The 19,900-nt window shown below is 44.3% G+C and overlaps 1 protein-coding gene across 1 annotated transcript in view; it reads left to right on the top strand.

Moving 5' to 3' along the window:
* rad50 (RAD50 homolog, double strand break repair protein) overlaps positions 1-19,900 on the top strand; it is a 115,348-nt gene that overhangs the window by 88,338 nt on the left and 7,110 nt on the right. The window contains exons 20-22 of the mRNA XM_048603696.1: positions 6,771-6,856; positions 8,326-8,468; positions 16,994-17,127. Of these exons, the coding sequence (XP_048459653.1) occupies positions 6,771-6,856; positions 8,326-8,468; positions 16,994-17,127 (363 nt within the window). The remainder of the gene's footprint in view (positions 1-6,770; positions 6,857-8,325; positions 8,469-16,993; positions 17,128-19,900) is intronic.

Raw genomic sequence — 19,900 nt, 5'->3', positions numbered from 1 at the left:
TCCAGCAAAGAAAACCGTTTCTGTGCATCTTCCCTTTCAAATCCTTGATACTGTTGCCATTATCCTTTAATGGAACATCATGTTATATCCTGTTTTTAATTTGGGACAGATCAACAAGACCATTCAGTTCAAAATATAAACATCTCTTTTAAAGTGATGGGCGAACAAACAAAGGGTTATGTGAAGAAAAAAAACTGTCACACAACAGGTTGTTAGGGTAAGGGGTACACTGCCTGGACATGTGGTGGAGGCAGGTTCAATTGAGGCATTAGAAGAACATCAGATGGTTATTTGGATATTAATGGCGTGCAGTGATAAGGGGAAAAGGCAAAAGATTGGCTTAGATAAGGGAGCTGGTGCAGGCACGATGGGCTGAATGGCTGCCTTCTGTAATAATTCTGTGATTTTGCATAAACCATCTAAGTGACAGCTATATTTATGTTCACATGTTGTTCTTGGAAAGTTAACATTTTAACGTTCTTCTGCAATAACCCCAAAGGAATTTGCAGCTGTACCTAAAATTGAAAGAATTAAACCTGGAAATAGGAGATGGTAGTTGCTATACTTGCAGCATACCTCTAGTATTTCAAAATTCATTTGATTTTGTGTTTGTCCAAGAAAAGCATCTTTGTTTTTGGCTTTGCAATAGATCTGCAGGTTGTGCTGAATATTGTTTGCTTACCTTTTGTACTGTTAAATAAAGTTGTATACAGATTCAGACATTAACCATAAACCGCAAAGGATGAAGTGATCATGGTAGCATGTAATGTGTTCTATTAGTTCGAGTCCTTTAATCAGGAGTTGTCAATTTACATAAGAACATAAGAACTAGGAGCAGGAGTAGGCCGTCTGGCCTTTCGAGCCTGCTCCGCCATTCAATAAGATCATGGCTGATCTTTTCGTGGACTCAGATCCACTTACCCGCGTTCTCACCGTAACCCTTAATTCCTTTATTGTTCAAAAAAAATCTACCTTTTCTTTAAAAACGTTTACTGAAGTAGCGTCAACTACTTCACTGGGCAAGGAATTCCATAGATTAACAACCCTCTGGGTGAATTTGATCTCTTGTGTGTCCCTTTGTTTACTTTTTTATTCAGAAAGTAATGGTCTGCTCTGCTTTGCTTTGGATGCAGGATATACTTGGGAATCTTATTTGTGATTTTGCATTTGTTCTCATGATTTGGGCAAAGTTGGCAAGGCTAGCATTGGTTGTCCATTCTTAACTGCCCTTGAAGTAACTAGCTTGTTAGTCCACCCAAGCGGCAGTTAAGAGTCAATCATGTGGTTGTGAACCTGTAGTCTCTTTTAGGTCAGACTGGGTAAGGTTGGCAGGTGTTCTGCCCTAAAGGGAAAACAGGAAAGGGGCGCAAGAGTAGGCCATTTGGCTCATTTTGCCTCCTCTGCCATTCATGATGATAATGGCTGGTGCTCTATCTCAACGTCATACTTTTGTTCTTTTCTCATGCCTGTCGTTAGAGCTTCACCCATCAGGTAGGTGGAGAGTGCTCCATCACACTCCTGATTTGTGTTTTGTAGATGGTGGACAAGCACTGGGGATACAGGAGGTGAGTTGGTCATCGCAGAAGTCCTAGCCTGTGACCTCCTCTTAGAGCCATGTTATTTATATGGCTAGCCTAGTTCATTTTCTGGTCAGTAGTAACCTTCCAAGATGTTGATAGTCGGGGATTCAGTGCTGGTAATTTCTTTAAACATCAAGGATATATGATTCTGTCCTGGCTTGTTGGAGCTTATCATTGTCTAACGTTTATGAGGTGCAAATGTTACTTATCACTTGTCAGTCCTAATCTGGGTATTGCCGAAGTCTTGGTGGATATGGATACGAGCTGCTTCAGTATCTGAGAAGAAGTGAATGATGCTGAACATCATGTGAACATTAATGAACGTCCAAACTTCTGTCCTTCTGGTTGTGCCTGAGGCAATACCGTGAGGAATTCCTTCAGTCACATCCTAGGGCTGAGATGATTGACCTCCAACAACCACGACCAACCCTTTGCGCTATCAGTTCCAACCATTAGAGCTTTCCCCGAGTTCCTATCTTCCAGATTTTCTAGGAATCCTTAATGCCTCATTGTCAAATACTGCCCAGATGTCATCCCACCTCTGGAGTTCAGCTCTCTATCTATAATCTGGACCAGGTTTATATTTTTTTTTCTTTATTCATTAACGGGATGAGGGTGTTGCTAGCTAGGTGGCATTTATTGCCCATCCCTAATTGCCCAGAGGGCAGTTAAGAGTCAACCACATTGCTGAGGGGCTGGAGTCACATGCAGGCCAGAACAGGTAAGGATGGCAGTTTCCTTTCCTAAAGTTAACCAAATGTTTTTTTTTCCTGACAATAGAATTCTTAATTCCAGATATTTTATTAAGTTCAAATTCCACCATCTGCCGTGGCAGGATTTGAACCCAGGACCCCAGAACAATATCTGGGTCTCTGAAATAACAGCCCAGTCATAATACCACTAGACCATCGCCGCCTCCTGTAATTGTGGAGGTCAGTAATCCTGGCAGAACTAAAACTGAGCAGCAGTGAGTCGTTTATCGCTGAGAAAGTGCTGCTTCATAGTCCTGTGGACAGTCTATTCCATTGCTTTGGTGATGTTTAGGATGATTATTGAACTGTCAAAGCTGCCAGTGAATGATCTCCTAAAGTATAGGATTGTGCTGCATGACTGATTTCACAAAGCCGCCATTTTCACAATAGGATGCCTATCGAGTGAGCATTGTAATGGATAGATACGACTGCTTAGAGACTGGGAATGTTTGTTTACAAAGATTTTAAGAAATTTAATGTACAGTTTTGTTTTTGTACCAATGAGTGTGCTCTTTAATGTCAGTAATAGACAGAGAGCTTTATTTACTGTCAGCATGTGAATTGGGTAATGGGCAAATTGGAGATAGAATGGCAGAGTGGTACTTGAATTGACAGAGTTAGCAGAGTGACTGCAAAGGTCTGTGGGACTGGTGGGGGATGGGCAAATGGGCATGAGTTGGCATAGGAATCTGTTAAAAGCATACAAATGGACTGTAAAAGCTTCTAAGGTATATTTTTAAAAACATTAGCTGAGATGAATGTAAGTCCATTAAAAGTATTCAGGAGAATTTATAATGGGAAATAGAAGCTATATGATTACTTTGTGTCTGTCTATGCTAAAGAAGTTTCAAAAGATCTTCCAGTATTAGAGATCCTAGTGACTAGGGAAAGCGAGGAATTAAAGAAAATGAGTATTAGTAAGAAGGTTGTACTGAAGAAATTAATTGGGCTCTAAGTTGATAAGTTCCCCAAAAGGAAGTGGCTATTGCGATAGTGGGCTGAAAGTGGTAAGTCCCCTGGTAGAAGGTAGCTGTAGAGAAAATTGATGCATTGGTAATCATCGACAGAAATTCTACAGATTCTGGACTAATTCCTGCAGATTGGAGGCTTGCAAGTATCATCCCACTATTTTAAAAGAAAAGAGCAAGGGAATAAACAGGAATCTACCGACCTTGTATCAGTCATTGGAAAAATGCTAGAATCAATTGTAAATGGCATAATAAATGGGCATTTGGATGAAAAATGACATGATTGGGCATAGTCAGCATGGAGCTGCAAATGGAAAATCGTGTTTAACAGGCCTATTAGACATTTTTGAAGATGTTACTAACAAAATTGATAAAGGGAAGTTGGTGATGTTGTATATTTTTGGATTTTCAGAAAACTTTTGATTAAAGCCTCCCATAGGAGGAACTATTCAGTACTATTGCTGGATTGTTATAGAGTCATTGAGTCGTACAGCATGGAAAAGGACCTTTTGGTCCAGCCAGTCCATGCCAACCATAATTGCAAACTAAACTAGTCCCAACTGCCTGCACTTGACCCATATCCCCCTAATCTTTATTATTAATATATTCATCCAAATGTCTGTAAAACGTGTGTGTGGAATGAAGTTCCAAAGAACTCCGGTGTTTTTAAAAAAAAATGTTGCCTCTTGCGTTCTTTTTAAATCTATCTCCTCTCATCTTAAAAATATGCCCCAAGGTCTTGAAATCCCCTATCTTAGGGACAAGACACCTGCTATTCACCTTATCTATACCCCTCATGATTTTATAAACCTTTAAGGTCTCTCCTCTACCTCTTACGCTCCAGTGAAAAGAAGAGTCCCAGCCTATTCAGCCTCTCCTTATAACTCAAACCCTCCATTTCTGGCAACATCCTTGTAAATCTTTTCTGAACCCTCTCCAGTTTAATAATATCCTCTCCATAACAGGGTGACCATAACTGGACACAGTACTTCAGAAGAGGCCTCACCAATGTCCTATAACCTCAACATGACTTCCCAACTCTATACTCAATGGCCTGAGCACTGAAGGCAAGTGTGCTAAACACCACTTTAACCACTCTGTCTACATGTGACACAAACTTCAAAGAACTATGTTGTCAAGGTCTATAGCTTTTTGCAGTTTCTGGTGCTTCCACCTTTCTCTTTCAATAAACTGTGGATATTGCCCCAAACCTCTGTGTCTTCCATCTCTGGAGTCCAAGTACTTAATCCCTTTACAAAGCCCTCCACTGCACCTCCAGTCTCCCTCAGACAAGTCTTGTCAGCTAGAGATCCCACTAGTATGGTGTAAAAATGAAGTGGTATTTTACAAAAACAATGTTTCAGTCACTTCATATGCACACAGTTCTTGATTTGAGACTACTTCCATTGTAAAAGCTGTCACTACATGAGCACTAATCTGATAGTCACATTTCCAGAGCCTCTGCATGAATCCTCCCGCTTTATTTTTCACAGTAAATTGGTAGTTTTTACGAGGAGTACGGCCCTTTTAAAGGTTTCGAACAAGATAAGAACAATGTACCTTCAAGGAATGAAGGGTAGTAACCTTTTCAAAAAAAGTTGCAATGTCAGATATTCTTCGTGCATAATTAAGTTTGGAAAAGTTGTATGACTCATTTCTGTCAGCTCTCAAAAATTACTGAAGTTTGGTTAAGAAGAAAACACATTGATTGCATCTTTTTGTTTAAATCAGATAAATATTCTGTCAACCATGTCAGGTTATTATGATTAGTATTTTGAGTCATCTCACAACCTCCAAAGAGCTGAACGGTAAATGCAGGAAGTGTTAACACCTTTTTGATCATGCGAGATGCGTCCATTAAAAGCCTTTGCATCACGTTCATGCTTTTTGAGAAAATGGCACGTCCTGGTCTTCTTTAGTTATTTCAAAACCAGTAACGTATCGGAATTTAAAGTCAATAAGAATGTTCAAGATGGAGAGAAAGACCCTTGCCAAGCACAGGGTCGGAAATATGTCTTCCATAGTCACCCTTGTACCCCTCAACTGATCTTTTTTAGAACCAGTTTCTTTAAATCAACACTTTCCCAATATGATCACTTCCATTGAACCTCCTACCACTGCCTCACGTCTGCCTGTATGATGCATTTGTCCCATTCTGCATGAATGAGTGTGTTAAATCAAAGTGGTATTTACACACTCCTCCTTCACTTGTAAATGACAGCCACTATTCCACGCTATCTGGGAACTGCCACTCTAACTAGAAGCTGTTTGTTTCTCTCCGGCAGGCTGTGAGGTTAGGCAAACCATCATTGTATATGAATATATCACATTAGGTCATTCAGTGCCTGCTGGGTGAACAGTAACCTTCGTGGAAACACAGATTGCTATTGCCAATCTAAAAATATGGTCCAGATGAGATGAATCAAGTTTACCTTCTGCTTTTAACATGTTTAAATGCATCGTCAATAAGGCCTGCCGAGCACAATTCAAAGTCTTAATTATTCAGTAATTTGAATGCATGGTGCATGGCATGTGCAATATATCAGTGATGGCTCTATCCATCTTTCTATAAATAACGAGGGTGATTTTCCTTCAGGAAATAATTCATTGAACACAAGAGCTTCAAACTTGGGATTAGTTTAGAAGCCGTACAGTGTGACTTGCCCGTCCACCTGACCTTTATCTGCGTTCATATTTGGGGACTGTAATTATAAACTCATCTATGGAAATTATAAAGGAAGTTTACAGAAACTGATCAAGGATACTTCTGAGTGACCTATAGGAAGCCAGCTTGATGCTATTCTCAGTTACGGAAGCAAGTGCTAACGGGTTATTTTCGTGCAAGTACTGTTGTGTTGCTTGGACAGCTTTAGTGGGCTGATGTGCTGTAACAGCATGTTCAAACCATTTGTTGTGGGTGGTTTTGTAACTCTGAAGTGGGTTTGAAACTCAACCCTGAAGTTTAAAAGCGTTAGTTTTAGCCTTGTAAGTACATTTTTGGTATTTGCTATGTATCAGGACAACTAGAATGCTAGCATATAAAAATACCAATTTCATCTTGTAGGATTTGTAACAGAAGAGGGGTGGCACAGTGGTTAGCACTGCTGCCTCACAGCGCCAGGAACCCAGCTTCTTTTCCAGCCTCGGGCAACTGTCAGTGGAGTTTGCATGATCGCCCTGCGTCTGCGTGGGTTTCCTCCGGGTGCTCCAGTTTCCTCCCAAAGTCCAAAGATGTGCAAGTTAGGTGGATTAGCCATGGGAAATACAGGGTTACAGGGACTAGGTAGGCAGTGGATCTAGGTAGGATGCTCAGTGGGAGGTGCGGTGTAGTCTCGATGGGCTGAACGGCCTGCTTCCACACTGTAGGGATTCTGTGATTCTAGAAGGACTTGCTTGATGGGGATGAACGAAGTGTGGCTGGTTCATGTGGTAATAATTTTGATTTCCCCTCTTGCTCATTTCTCCTTTAGAGCCATCATGCGATTCCACAGTATGAAGATGGAAGAAATCAACAAAATTATCCGTGACCTATGGCGAAGCACTTACAGAGGTCAAGGTACAACCCATAAGATGTCCTGCAGGTGGCGCTCATGGTTTCTTTTCCTAACATTGAAGCTCATAAAATGCGACAGAGGAAGAACAAACATGATTTTCCTCTAAGATCAAGAGGAAAAATTAAAACAACTTGCACTCTTCTGAGATGAAAGGAAGGGTTCAACATACTTTTAAACCCAGCCAGAGTTATTGATGGGAATTTTTTATGTACCTCACTGAGATACACACTGAAGATAAAACTCTGCTATACTTCAGAGTGTTAGAAAAGTTAAATATTTTAGAACAGCACTCAAAATTCCCCAATTTATCTTTGTTTTAGGCCCAGTTTAAAAGTAAACAAGGATCACCTTTCTGTCCATGACAAGAACTTATTTGAAATAAATAGATTCTACCTACAAAAGACAACTATAAAATGTCAACATTTGATTCCTAGCCCCTAACTTCTAGCCCCTTATCAATCTTATCCCCCGCAACTGCTTGTACACACAAATAGACACAAAAAAAATTGGTGTGATGGTTGGAGGGACAAACTGGGAAGGCTGTTCAATGGTCACTGTTTACATGATTCACTGTGATGACCCTTAAGATTTGTTAGGACTTGCTGCACCTAGACCTTTCCTTATCCAGGCACTTTGATTTACTTCCAAGAGGTTCAGAGTGACTGATTAACAAATTAAACTCCCTCAAATTAATGGGTCAGAGTCCCAGCTTATAGCAACTAATGAGGGAAGATAGATCTTCAGGCTTTAAGGGTGTTTCACTGCATTATAAATGTCAGCAGCTTCCTTTTCTAAATAGCATGGTTTAAAGCTGCCCACCTCTCAATTGGCCAGCAAGACATCATATCATGAGGTCTCCAGTAGGGAGGGCAACCTTCCAAGTTCCTTGATGGGCAGAAGGTACAGCCCATTGAAGAGTCAGCAAAGGTGTTTTGCTACTTTTACAGGCAGCACATGAGCTACCCAGCAAAACCAGAAGTTTCCGCCCTGAGACTCTTGCATTCACTGACGACATATCATCTGTTTCACTGCTATACCAGCTACTATTCCTCAACCTGATCTCAGCAGATCCTCAACAATCTCAAAGTGGGCACTGGCAAGAACAGAATTTATTGCACGTTAATTATTAAGCTTGAGAAGATGGTTGTTGTCATCTACCATCTTGAGCCATTACAGTTATAGATAATTGACTGTGATATAAATACAGGCCTTTCATTTAAGAGGGATTTAATACACTAATTTGATCAGTTTTAGATAGTGGGACCTAATACTTTAGAACACTTTATAATACTTGGATATAACACAATTTTAAATGAATAATATATATTTTCTTTACTTTCCACATTTTACAATTCTGGTCCTTATCCACGGTGTCATGTGCCCTGCTTTGGATATTTGGTAGCAAGGACACAATATGAACTTTGGCTTTTCTTTTGATAATTAAGACCAGATTTGTGTTTCCTTTCAATAGATATTGAATATATTGAAATACGTTCTGATGCTGATGAAAATGTGTCAGCCAGTGACAAAAGGAGGAATTATAATTATCGTGTAGTAATGGTGAAGGGAGACACTGCACTGGATATGAGAGGAAGGTACAGTGCTGGACAGAAGGTATGTCATTAATTTTGTCTGTATCAATGCAGCTTTGAGTTACAGGTACTTCAGTACGTGTAGGTCACACTGTCAACCGAAGGCCAATAATCTCATGTTTCCAATCTGAGGTGTTGAATGGAATATTGCCATGAAAAATGACATTGCTGATAGATTGGCTAATCGAGTTTTCTGTCAGGATATGCCAGCTCCATCTTTTTCAAAAATGCAGTGAGGATGTTCTGATTCTTTTCCTTGACGTTTTGTCTTGCACGTTTTTAATTCATGGAATATAATCATAGAATCCGTACTGTGTGGAAGCAGGCCATTTGGCCTATCGAGTCCACACCGACCCTCCAAAGAGCATCCCACCCAGATTCACCCCCTTACCCTATTCCCATGGCTAACCCACGTAGCCTACACGTCCCTGGACACGATGGGCAATTTAGCATGGCCAATCCACCTAACCTGCACGTCTTTGGACCATGGGAGGAAACCAAAGCACCCGGAGGAAACAGGGAGCGTGTGCAGACTCCACACAGGAAGCCACCCGAGAGTGGGATCGAACCCGGAAGTTGTAAATTTCTTGTGAGCACCAGTTTCTTTCCAGTGCATACTACTGCCGTCGTCTTTCAAACAACACTTGTTTCTTTCAAATGGCCTTTCTTCCTTATTGACCAGGTTCTTTTCTAGTTTGTTTTTTTCGGTATAATTTTGAAATGGTCTGGATTCTTTCCTTTGACCAATCTGTGCATTTTCTTCAATCAGACGAAGGAAAGACGGAGTAGCTGTGAATTTTTTAAAATTCGTTTGTGGGGTGTGGGCGTCGCTAGCTGGGCCAGCATTTATTTCCTGTTCCTGGTTGCCCTTGAGAAGGTGGTGATGAGCTGCCTTCTTGAACCGCTGCTATCCAACTGCTGTGGGTTGACATACAATGCCATTAGTGAGGGAATTCCAGGATTTTAACTCAGTGACAGTGAAGGACTAGTCTGTGAGACAGCTCTCCCAATTTTGGCACTAAACCCCAGATATTTGTAAGGATAACTTTGCAGGGTCAACAGGGCTGTTTCTCCTGTTGCCTTTTCCAGTGCCTAGGTTGATGCCAGGTGATCCATCCAGTCTCATTTCTTTGAGACTTTATAGCGATTGATCCAACTGATTGGCTTGCTAGGCTGCTCAATTGCCCACTATTTGGGGGCCTCATATCAGTGTGACTGTCCCCTTTTTATCCCTAAGCGCTACCCTCAAAGCCTCACTTGACGACTTTTCCAAGATATCTGCTCTCCTAACTGCAGTAACTGACCCCTTCATTCATAATGTAACACCAGCTCCACTTTTACACCCTCCCCTGTCACACCCTCCCCTGTCCTACATGAAGAGTCTACACCCAGGAATGTTGAGTTGCCAATCCTGTCCCTCCCTCAACCACATCACTGTGATGGCAGCATTACAATCCCACGTGTCCAACCACACCCTTAACTCATCATTAAAATAGAGGCCACCCAGCTCACCTTACTCACTTGAGACTCAGCATGTCTGTTCTCCCTCTGCCTGGGTTCCTTCTTTTTGTTATTCTGTGTCTCCGTTGAACTAGCTCACTGTGTCCCCCTGCTGAACTAGATTAAAGTCCTCCCAACAGCACTAGCAAACCCTCCCACAAGAACGTTTGTCTCTCTGGCTGTGAAAGCTATTGTCAGTAGCCAAACTGTGATCAATAATCATAAAAACCAGTTCATTTTACTTCTGCCCTGTAAGTGAATCTGCCATCTTGTCAACGAGTAACTCCAGGTCCACAGCAATATGGTTGACTTTTAACTGTCCTCTGAAATGACTGAACACTCTGCTCAAAGAAAGGGCAACAATCCCCTGCCCATAAATCCCACATCCCCCTGAAAGACTTGTTTTAAAAGAAACCCAACAACCAGGTTAACTGACCAAAGTTTAGCTTCTTTTAGACCCACACTGGCATTTCGCAAACACTTTCTCAGCTAAGTATTGTTACAAATCAGAAGTTTCCTCTTCCCCTCCTCTCCAGATGGCAGATTCTGCCCCCCAACCCCCGCTGAGAACTAAAAGTGAAACACCCAAAGAGGAGCAGCTCACCCTATAATCTGCAAAAGGAGTGTGAAAAATGGTGAGAAAAAAGTAATACCTCTAAGCATTAGCTATTCCCGAATAAAGCAAGATTCTAATGGTATGCTGTTCCAATAAATACAAGTCCCACTTATATTAAAAGGTGGAATTTAGTCTCTCAAAATTACAGCCAGGTTACGTGTCTTCCAGAGTGTTCTGTGCCTTCTCCGTCAATTCTTCTGTCGGAATATTAACTTTGTTGTTGGTACTGTGGTTATTTAGATGATGCTTTCCCTAACACAGAGGAGACTGAGACCCAGCGATTCCCTTTTGGAAGCTGAAGGCCTTGAGCTCTGGTGGATGGCAGTTAGCAATGGGGTCTTTGTCCAACTGCCCACTTCTTTTATACCCTTGATGACACATCAATATTTCCTACAATAGGATTGGCCATATGTTGTCAAAACGATCAGATTATTTAATAGGTTTTTGGTATCTAAGTACCTGGTTCAAACTGATTGATTGGCTAAATTCAAAAGCCTGTTGTTGTGGTAACAACTGCTGCTTGGCCTGCTAACTGTATGGCCTTTCAATACAAATGTTTCAATTCGGGTGCTCTCCGTGTACTTGCAAACTTTCAAGTTGCTGCTCACAGGCATCCATTTTGAATCTCTAAGCACAAAAAAAACCTGACCTTTTAAAGGGACCACACAATGCTTTCTCCTCTAGCATTTTACAAGCACCAAATTCTAACTTCCTGCCTCCCAATCCACAAGTACTCTACCCAACTTTGCAACAGTAAGAGACTGGTAATTTATTAAAGTAACAGGCTCTCCTATTGCTGTATTTTCTATGCTGAATGTCAACAAATTTCTTATTTAATATTTGAGCTTTAGTTTGAAGTTAGGAGAATTATTGTTAGGATTCTCAATTTCTACTGTTATGGACTTGTGCATTTTGCTGAAGGTATGTTCAGATCAAATTGGCTGAGAGTATAATAGCAATGTATTGCTGTAAGTTCTGCAGAGTAATGATTTGGGGTTTACTATGATGTGCCAAACTGATGATAACATTATTCTAATAATTGGATTGATACAACTAGCATAATAATGAACTAAAGGTGCTCACAAAATGTGCTTAATGAAGCATTAAGTTCCCTATCTGAGTTATACTGAATCAAAATGCTGGAAAAAGTGAGTAATGAACCAAAGCGAAATATTAATTTCTTGTCACAGTTGCCTCACTGAAGTTAATTTTGATTTTGTGGTAAATATATATTGTAAAATGTATAAAGCATCCTGGCCAACAGGTTCATGCCAGTGTTTGTACTGCACACAAGCTCAGAGAAATGTGTTGAAGTCTTGAGTGGGACTTGATTGTATCCTCTCTGACTTAGAGGCCAGAATGCTATTTTTAAAAATTTCACTCATGGGATATGAGCATCCCAAGTATTATTGCTCATCCCTAATTGCCCTAGAGAAGGTGGTATTGACCTGGCACCTTAAACTACTGCAGCCCATCAGCAGTAGGAACACTTGCAATGCTGTAAGGAAGGAAGTTCCAGTGCGAGTACCCAGTAACCCACAATTAATATCCATCTTGACATTTGGTGGTTAATTCATTGTAGAGACTTGACAGTCAAGTAAATCTTTCAAAAATCTTTCAACCTCAAACTAATAATGCAAAAGTAAAATAGTACAGATGCTGGAAATTTGAAAGAAGAATCTCCCGAAGACTTAGACTGGATTCAGAACGTTAGCTCTATTTCTTTGTCTATATATGCTGCCAGATCTGCTCGGTTTCTCCACGTGGTAGATGTTTGGAATTCACTTCCACAAATAGCAGTGGATGCTGGATCAGTTGTTAATTTTAAATCTGAGGTAGATAATTTTTTGTTAAGCAAAGATATTAAGGGATATGGGCCAAAGGCAGGTATATGGAGTTAGGCCACAGATCAGCCATGATCTCATTAAATGGTGGAACAGGTTCAGGGGCTGCATGACCTACTACAGATCCTTTGTTCCTATTTTCTGGCTTATAATGGTGTTAAGTATTTGTTAACATCTTTGTTAGATTAATATATCTCGTAATACAAGTTTAATGTAAGTTGCTGATAGTTTTGCATCAAATCAGATATTTATGGCATTGGAAGGAAACTATTCAGCCCATCAGAGATAACAAGGTGTAGAGCTGGATGAACACAGCAGGCCAAGCAGCATCAGAGGAGCAGGAAGGCTGACGTTTCGGGCCTAGACCCTCCTTCAGAAATAGGGGAGGGGAAGGGGGTTCTGAAATAAACAGGGAGAGAGGGGGAGGTGGATAGAAGATGGATAGAGGAGAAGATGGGTGGAGAGAAGACAGACAGGTCAAAGAGACGGGGATGGAGCCAGTAAGGGTGAGTGTAGGTGGGGAGTTAGGGAGGAGATTGGTTAGTCCAGGGAGGATGGACAGGTCAAGGGGGCGGGATGAGGCCAGTAGGTAGGAGATGGAGGTGGGGCTTGAGGTGGGAGGAGGGGATAGGTGGAAGGGAGGACAGGTTAGGGAGGTGGGGACGAGCTGGGCTGGTTTTGGGATGCAGTAGGGGGAGGGGAGATTTTGAAGCTTGTGAAGTCCACATTGATACCATTGGGCTGCAGGGTTCCCAAGTGGAATATGAGTTGCTGTTCCTGCAACCTTCGGGTGGCATCGTTGTGGCACTGCAGGAGGCCCAGGATGGACATGTCATCTGAGGAATGGGAGGGAGAGTTGAAATGGTTCGCGACTGGGAGGTGCAGTTGTTTAGTGCGAACCGAGCGTAGGCGTTCTGCAAAGTGGTCCCCCAGCCTCCGCTTGGTTTCCCCGATGTAGAGGAGGCCACAACGGGAACAGCGGATACAGTATACCACATTAGCAGATGTGCAGGTGAACATCTGCTTGATGTGGAAAGTCTTCTTGGGGCCTGGGATGGAGGTGAGGGAGGAGGTATAGGGGCAGGTGTAGCACTTTCTGCGGTTGCAGGGAAAAGTGCCAGATGTGGTGGGGCTGGAGGGGAGTGTGGAGCGGACAAGGGAGTCCCGGGGAAAGTGGTCCCTCCGGAAAGCACATAAGGGTGGGGAGGGAAAAATGTCTTTGGTGGTGGGGTCAGATTGCAGATGGCGGAAGTGTCGGAGGATGATGCATTGGATCCAGAGGTTGGTGGGGTGGTACGTGAGGACGAGGGGGATTCTGTTTTGGTTGTTATTGCAGGGAGGGGGTGTGAGGGATGAGTTGCGGGAAATGCGGGAGACACGGTTGAGGGCATCCTCGACCACCAAGGCGGGGAGGTTGTGGTCCTTGAAAAACGAGGACATCTGAGATGTTCGGGAGTGGAATGCCTCATCATGGGAGCAGATGCGGCGGAGGCGAAGGAATTAGGAATAGAGGATGGCATTTTTGCAGGAAGGTGGGTGGGAGGAGGTGTATTCTAGGTAGCTGTGGGAGTCGGTGGGCTTGAAATGGATATCGGTTTCCAGGTGGTTGCCGGAGATGGAGACAGAGAGGTCCAGGAAGGTGGGAGAGGTGTTAGAGATGCTCCAGGTGAACTTAAGGTTGGGTTGGAAGGTGTTGGTGAAGTGGATGAACTGTTCGAGCTCCTCGTGGGAGCACGAGGCGGCGCCGATACAGTCATCCATGTGACGGAGGAAGAAGTGGGGTTTAGGGCCAGTGTAGCTACAGAAGAGGGATTGTTCCACATAAACTACAAAGAGGCAGGCATAGCTTGGGCCCATGCGGGTACCCATGGCCACCCCCTTTGTCTGTAGGAAGTGGGAGGAATTGAAAGAGAAGTTGTTGAGGGTGAAGACGAGTTCGGCTAAACGAATGAGGGTGTCGGTGGAGGGAGACTGGTCGGGCCTGCGGGACAGGAAGAAGCGGAGGGCCTTTAGGCCATCTGCATGGGGAATGCAGGTGTATAGGGACTGGACGTCCATGGTAAAGATGAAGTGTTGGGGACCAGGGAATTGGAAGTTTTGGAGGAGGTGGAGTGTGTGGTGGTGTCACGGACGTAGGTAGGGAGTCCCTGGACCAAGGGGGAGAAAATGGAGACAACAAGGTGCAGGGCTGGATGAACACAGCAGGCCAAGCAGCATCATAGGAGCAGAGAGGCTGACGTTTCGGGCCTAGACCCTTCATCAGAAAAGGGGGAGGGGAAGGGGGTTTTGAAATAAATAGGGAGAGAGTGGGAGGCGGATAGAAGAGGGATAGAGGAGAGGATAGGTGGAGAGGAAACAAACAGGTCGAAGAGGCGGGGATGGGGCCAGGAAAGGTGAGTGTAGGTAGGGAGTTAGGAAGGGGATAGGTCAGTCCAGGGAGGACGGACAGGTCAAGGGGGCGGGATGAGGTTGGTCGGTAGGAGATGGAGGTGCGGCTTGAGGTGGGAGGAGGGGATAGGTGGGAGGAAGAACAGGTTAGGGAGGCAGGGACGAGTTGGACTGGTTTTGGGATGCGGTGGGGGGAGGGGAGATTTTGAAACTTGTGAAATCCACATTGATACCATTGGGCTGCAGGGTTCCCAAGCGGAATATGAGTTGCTGTTCCTGCAACCTTCGGGTGGCATCGTTGTGGCACTGCAGGAGGCCCAGGATGGACATGTCGTCTGAGGAATGGGAGGGGGAGTTGAAATGGTTCGCGACTGGGAGGTGCAGTTGTTTGTTGCGAACCGAGCGTAGGTGTTCTGCAAAGCAGTCCCCGAGTCTCCGCTTGGTTTCCCCGATGTAGAGGAAGCCACACCAGGTACAGCAGATGCAGTATACCACATTGGCAGATGTGCAGGTGAACATCTGCTTGATGTGGAAAGTCTTCTTGGGGCCTGGGATGGGGGTGAGGGAGGAGGTATGGGGGCAGGTGTAGCACTTCCTGCGGTTGCAGGGAAAAGTGCCGGGTGTGGTGGAGCTGGAGGGGAGTGTGGAGCGGACAAGGGAGTCACGGAGAGAGTTGTCCCTCCGGAAAGCAGATAAAGGTGGGGAGGGAAAGATGTCTTTGGTGGTGGAGTCCAGATCGGTGGAGATAAGTTCGGTGGGGCAGGAGCAGGCGGAGACAATGGGTCGACCAGGGCAGTCAGGTTTGTGGATTTTGGGAAGGAGATAGAAGCGGGCGGTGCGGGGTTGGGGAACGATGAGGTTGGACGCTGTGGGTGGGAGGTCACCTGAGGTGATGAGGTTGTGGATGGTTTGGGAGATGATGTTTTGGTGGTCGGGGGTGGGGTCATGATCAAGGGGGCGGTAGGAGGAAGTGTCAGAGAGTTGGCACCTGGCCTTGGCGATGTAGAGGTCAGTGTGCCATACTACAACTGCGCCTCCCTTGTCCGCGGGTTTTATGGTGAGGTTGGGATTGGAGCAGAGGGAGCGAAGGTCTGCATGTTCTGTGGGGGAGATGTTGGAGTGGGTGAGAGGGGTGGAGAGGTTGAGGCGATTGATGTCACGATGGCAGTTGGAGATGAAGAGGTCGAGGGAGTGTAGGAGGCCTTGGGGTGGTGTCCAGGAGGAGGGGGTGTGTTGGAGGCGGGAGAAGGGGTCAGTAGAGGGAGGGTTAGGTTCACGGTTAAAGAAGTAAGCGCGGAGGCGGCGGAAAAACTGTTCAACGTCCAAGCGTGACCAGTATTCGTTGATCTGTGGGTGGAGGGGGACAAAGGTGAGCCCTTTACTGAGCACTGACCGTTCGTCCTCAGTAAGGGGGAGGTCTGGGGGGATGGTGAAGACTCAGCAGGGCTGGGTGCTATTGTCCCCTCGAGCTGCTGGCTGTGGAGGCCGTGATGTCTGCTTCAGTGGGCGGAGTGCCATCGGTGTTGGCATTGGGCAGAGTTGCGTCGGCGTTGGCGGTGGTTGGAGCGCCATCGGTGGTGGGAGGAGCGGGGTAGGCGGCGGCAGCAGCGGTGTCGGCAGGTGCGTCCTCAGTGTCTGTGGTGTTGGTCTCGGAAATGGCATCAGCAGCGGTGTCGATGGCATTCGCTGTCCCGGAAGTGGTGTACCCGGCGGCGGAGGATGTGACGTCATCCGTGGGTGCTCCGACAGTGGCCACATGGCCAATGGCGGCGGGAACATTGTGGGGAAGGTCCTGGGTAGGGTTGGGGATTTGGGGGGTGGAGGAAGCCTGTTTTGGCACCAGTAAGTTTACTATACTTATGGTTTTTTGTGTCCAATAAAGCTGAGTAGAATTGTGAGTTCAGGTTGTGGATCCTACGGAGAATGAAAAACAGGAGAGGTCCTTTGCAGGTCTGGGAGAGGGAGGCTCTGAGCTGGGGTAGGCTTGATTGTAGTGCCCGGAGATGCCGGCGCATCGCTGCGAGTGTGGGTTTCAGGAGTCGCAGGGATAAACGTTTTTGAAGGATCTCAATGTTCTGAATGTAGACATTGTCGCGGCTGGGGCCAAATTGGGAAGGCCTGAATGTGAACTGTAGTCCATTGGGGATGATCGGGTTCCGTCTGGCCTATTTAATGATCTCTTGTCATATTGCATTTCAGGTCCTTGCATCACTCATTATCCGTCTGGCTCTGGCTGAGACCTTCTGCCTGAATTGTGGAATCCTTGCACTGGATGAACCAACCACAAATTTAGACCGGGAGAACATCGAATCCTTGGCTCACGCCCTGGTGGAGTAAGTATTCCAAATTCTGGGACCTCTTAGGAAAAGTTTAATTTGTAGGGATGCGAGCACTCTGTTTCATCCTGAATCAGTATATCTCATTGTCAGTTCATTATCCTTCCTTCCACCTCCTGACGAACTGTGTAAGTGCATCATCCTGATGAAGTTCTCTGCCATAGTGACCAGGACTCCACTGAAGTGTCTGACTTGAGACTTGAACCTAGGATCTTTAGGCTTGGAAGCAGGAGCAGTACCACTGAGCCAAGACTGACACTTTCACAGTTATCCTGATGTTTACATCTTTTTATTTCCAAATTTGATGTGCACCAGCTGTTGAAATCATTCTTTCAGTCCCCCAATGTCTCTATATTCTCCAACTGCTTGTCCAACGTCCAGTTCTCGATGAACTGCAATTTCTGCTGACTAATCATTGATAAGATCAAAGTCATTACCTTAGAACCCCTGACAAATCTCATGTCTTGCTGTTGATTCTGTCATTTCCCCTGGCCACAGCATCGAGTTAAACCAGACAGTGACCCTGTGCTGAGCCTGAGATCACTTGCCCAGTTTTATTGCACTGAGACTGTCTAATTCCACTTTCATAGCATCATTCACTACCATATCCCAGTCTGTCCACTGATCAAACTCTCATCTATGTCATGTTGACCTCCAAACACAGCAATTCCGATGCTTCTTAAGCTGGCCTCCTTCATGCTCACACATTCAGAATCACAGCATTCTTATAGCACAACAGAAGGCCATTTGGATCACTGTATCTGTGCCAACTTTCCAAGTGAACAATCGACTAATGCCATCTTCCCTATTTCCAGAATCCTCCTCCAGTGCAAATAATTTCTCTTTATCTACCCTGTCTTTTCCTATTAATATCTTAAAGGTTTTGATCAGATTGCCTCTTAACCTTCTAAATTGTAGAGAAAATAGGCCTATAATGTATAATGTCTCCTCATAACTTAATGTCTGGTGTCCAGGTATCATTCTTGGAAACTATATTATACTTTCTTTAAAACCATATATCCTTCCGAAGTTATATCAATCCTTTTCTGTGGAGGATTAGTCCAGATTCCTAATCAGTGATATGTGCAAGGTTCATGATGAGACTTCTACCAAACAACTACTGATCAGATTGAATTTCAGTGCATTCCCCCTTACCGAGCTGTGCCACTTTGATTCTAACTTGTATGAAGGATGCAGTGTTGCTGAGCAAAGGGTCTTTGGAGTACAGGTTCATATCCTTGAAAGTGAAGTCACCGGTAGATAGGATAATGAAGAAGACGTTTGGTACACTTGCCTTTATTGGTCAATGCATTGAGTAAAAGAGTTGGGAGGTTATGGTGTGGCTGTACAGGATTTTGGTTAGGTCACTTTTGGAATGCTGCATGCAATTCTGGTCTCCCTGCTTCGGGAAAGTTGTTGTTAAACTTGAAAGGATTCAGAAAAGATTTACGAGGCTTTTGCCAGGATTGGAGGGTTTGAGCTCTAGGAGAGGCTGAGTAGACTGGGGTTGTTTTCTTTCAGGCATCGGAGGCTGAGGGGCATGGATAGGGTGAATTGTCAGGGTCTTTTCCCTGAGGTAGAGGTGAAACTAGAGGTCATAGGTTTAAGGTGAGAGGTGAAAGTTTTAAAAGGAACCTAAGGGGGAACTTTCTCATGCAGAGGGTGGTGCGTGTGTGGAATGAGCTGCCAGAGGAAGTGGTGGAGGCTGGTACAATTACAACATTTAATGGATACCTGATTGGGTATATGAGTAGGAAGGGTTTAGAGAGAAATGGGCCAAAGGCTGACAAATTAAACCAGATTAACTTAGGATATCTGGTCAACATGGACAAGTTGGACCAAAGGGTCTGTTTCCGTGTTGTGCATTTCTATGTCTCTATGTAAAGAAAACTTAGATGACCTAGCTGATAAGGTAATCTTCAGGTAGGCCATTCACAGTCTATATAAATGAGGATGATAACTTGGTGACGGAATCAAATGAAATATTTTCAAGTTTGCTGACGACACAAAGCTAGGTGAGGTCACAAGGAGAATGCAGAGAGGCATCTGTGAAGAAAAAAAAAATCAGAGTTAACGTTTCAGGTCTGGTAACCGTTCCTCAGAACACCCGAAACGTTAACTCTGATTTTTTTTTTTTCTTTACAGATGCTGCCAGACCTGCTGAGCTTTTCCAGCAACTTCTGTTTTTGAACCAGCCTAGTGAACCTCCACTGCACTCCCTCTGTGCAAGAATATCCTCTCTTCAGTACAGAAACGACAAATGCACATAGTACTCCAGGTGTGGTCTCACTGAGGACCTGTACAATTGGTTGTGTGGACAAACTCATGTCAGATGCAGTATAGCATGAATAAATGTGAAATTATACACTTCAGTGTGAAAAGCAGAAGTACATAGTATTATTTAAATGGTGTAATATTGGGAAATATGGGTGTGCAGTGGTATCTGGGTGTCTTTGTAACACCAGTCAATGAAAGTAGATGGGCATTTGCAGCAAGCAACCAGAAGGGCAAATTATATGCTGGCCTCCACATCGAGAGCATTCAAGTGCAGAAGCAGGGATGTCTTACAGCAATTGTACAGGTCCTCGGTGAGACCACACCTGGAGTACTATGTGCATTTGTCGTTTCTGTACTGAAGAGAGGATATTCTTGCACAGAGGGAGTGCAGTGGAGGTTCACTAGGCTGGTTCAAAAACAGAAGTTGCTGGAAAAGCTCAGCAGGTCTGGCAGCATCTGTGAAGAAAAAAAATCAGAGTTAACATTTCGGGTC

The sequence above is a fragment of the Rhincodon typus genome, chromosome 12, assembly GCF_021869965.1.
Source record: "Rhincodon typus isolate 14 chromosome 12, sRhiTyp1.1, whole genome shotgun sequence".
Taxonomy (NCBI): Eukaryota; Metazoa; Chordata; class Chondrichthyes; order Orectolobiformes; family Rhincodontidae; genus Rhincodon; species Rhincodon typus.
Note: the sequence above shows the minus strand (reverse complement) of the source record. Positions and strands in the feature narration are given on the sequence as shown.